At 61.2% G+C, this 917-nt stretch overlaps 1 protein-coding gene across 1 annotated transcript; it reads left to right on the forward strand.

Moving 5' to 3' along the window:
- Positions 1-381: 381 nt before the first annotated feature.
- Positions 382-911, forward strand: LOC108510424 (gastrula zinc finger protein XlCGF49.1-like; the record flags this gene model as incomplete). Its single annotated transcript, XM_017840098.1, has 1 exon — positions 382-911. A coding segment is annotated over exon 1 (454 nt), but the record flags the coding sequence as incomplete, so codon positions are not given.
- Between the last annotated feature and the right edge of the window lie 6 nt (positions 912-917).

The following is a 917-nucleotide window of genomic DNA, read 5'->3' on the forward strand; positions in this document are numbered from 1 at the left end:
GGGTTTTTGGGCTGAATATTGGTGTTTTGGGGGATTTTATGGGCACAAGATGCCTGCTGAGTCCTAGAGCTGGATTTGGGCAGGAGGAACCCCCAAGGCAACGCACTCACCCCTTGTTTTCCCCCCCCAGCAGGGTTTCTGCTTCCCAAAGCTTGGGCGGATGGAGGAGGAGGCTGCGAGGAAGAGGAAGATGCCGCGGGCCCCCCAGGCAGGTGAGGAGGAAGTCAGTGCCCCTTTGGGTGGGTCTTTTGTGGCCGTCCTGCCGGGGCCGGAGTTGGGGGGATGTCCTTGAGCTTCCCTGTGGGCCGGAGGCAAATCCCCTGCGTGTCCTTGTTGCTTCCTGCCCCAGGCCCCGAGGTGAGGCCAGAGAGCACGGAGGGCTCCCCGGAGCAGGAGATGCCCCCGCAGGAGGGGCTCCAAAGCCAGCCCAGGGGGCTGTGAGGAGAAAAGAGCCAGCATGTGCCGGGAAGGCGGCCGGAGCTTGAGGTGGAGCTGCGAGCTGGTGGTCCCTGAGCAGCCTCCCAGCAGGGAGAAACCCTTCAGATGCTTGGAATGTGGGAAGAGCTTCAGCAACAGCACCAACCTCCTCAGGCACCAGCGCATCCACACTGGTGAACGGCCCTACAAGTGTGGGGAATGTGGGAAGAGCTTCAGTGACAGCACCCACCTGCTCCGACACCAGGTGATCCACAGTGGGGAAAAGCCCTACACGTGTGGGAAATGTGGGAACAGCTTCAGCCAGAAGTCCTGCCTGATCCGCCACCGGATCCTCCACACTGGAGAACAACCTTACACGTGTGGGGAATGTGGGAAGAGCTTCAACCGGAGATTCAACCTCCGCACCCACCTGGGCCTGCACTCCAGGGAACGGCCCTACAAGTGCTTGGAATGTGGGAAGAGCTTCAGCCAGAGCTCTG

Source organism: Lepidothrix coronata, unplaced genomic scaffold (assembly GCF_001604755.1).
Source record: "Lepidothrix coronata isolate B3197 unplaced genomic scaffold, Lepidothrix_coronata-1.0 Scaffold855, whole genome shotgun sequence".
Taxonomy (NCBI): Eukaryota; Metazoa; Chordata; class Aves; order Passeriformes; family Pipridae; genus Lepidothrix; species Lepidothrix coronata.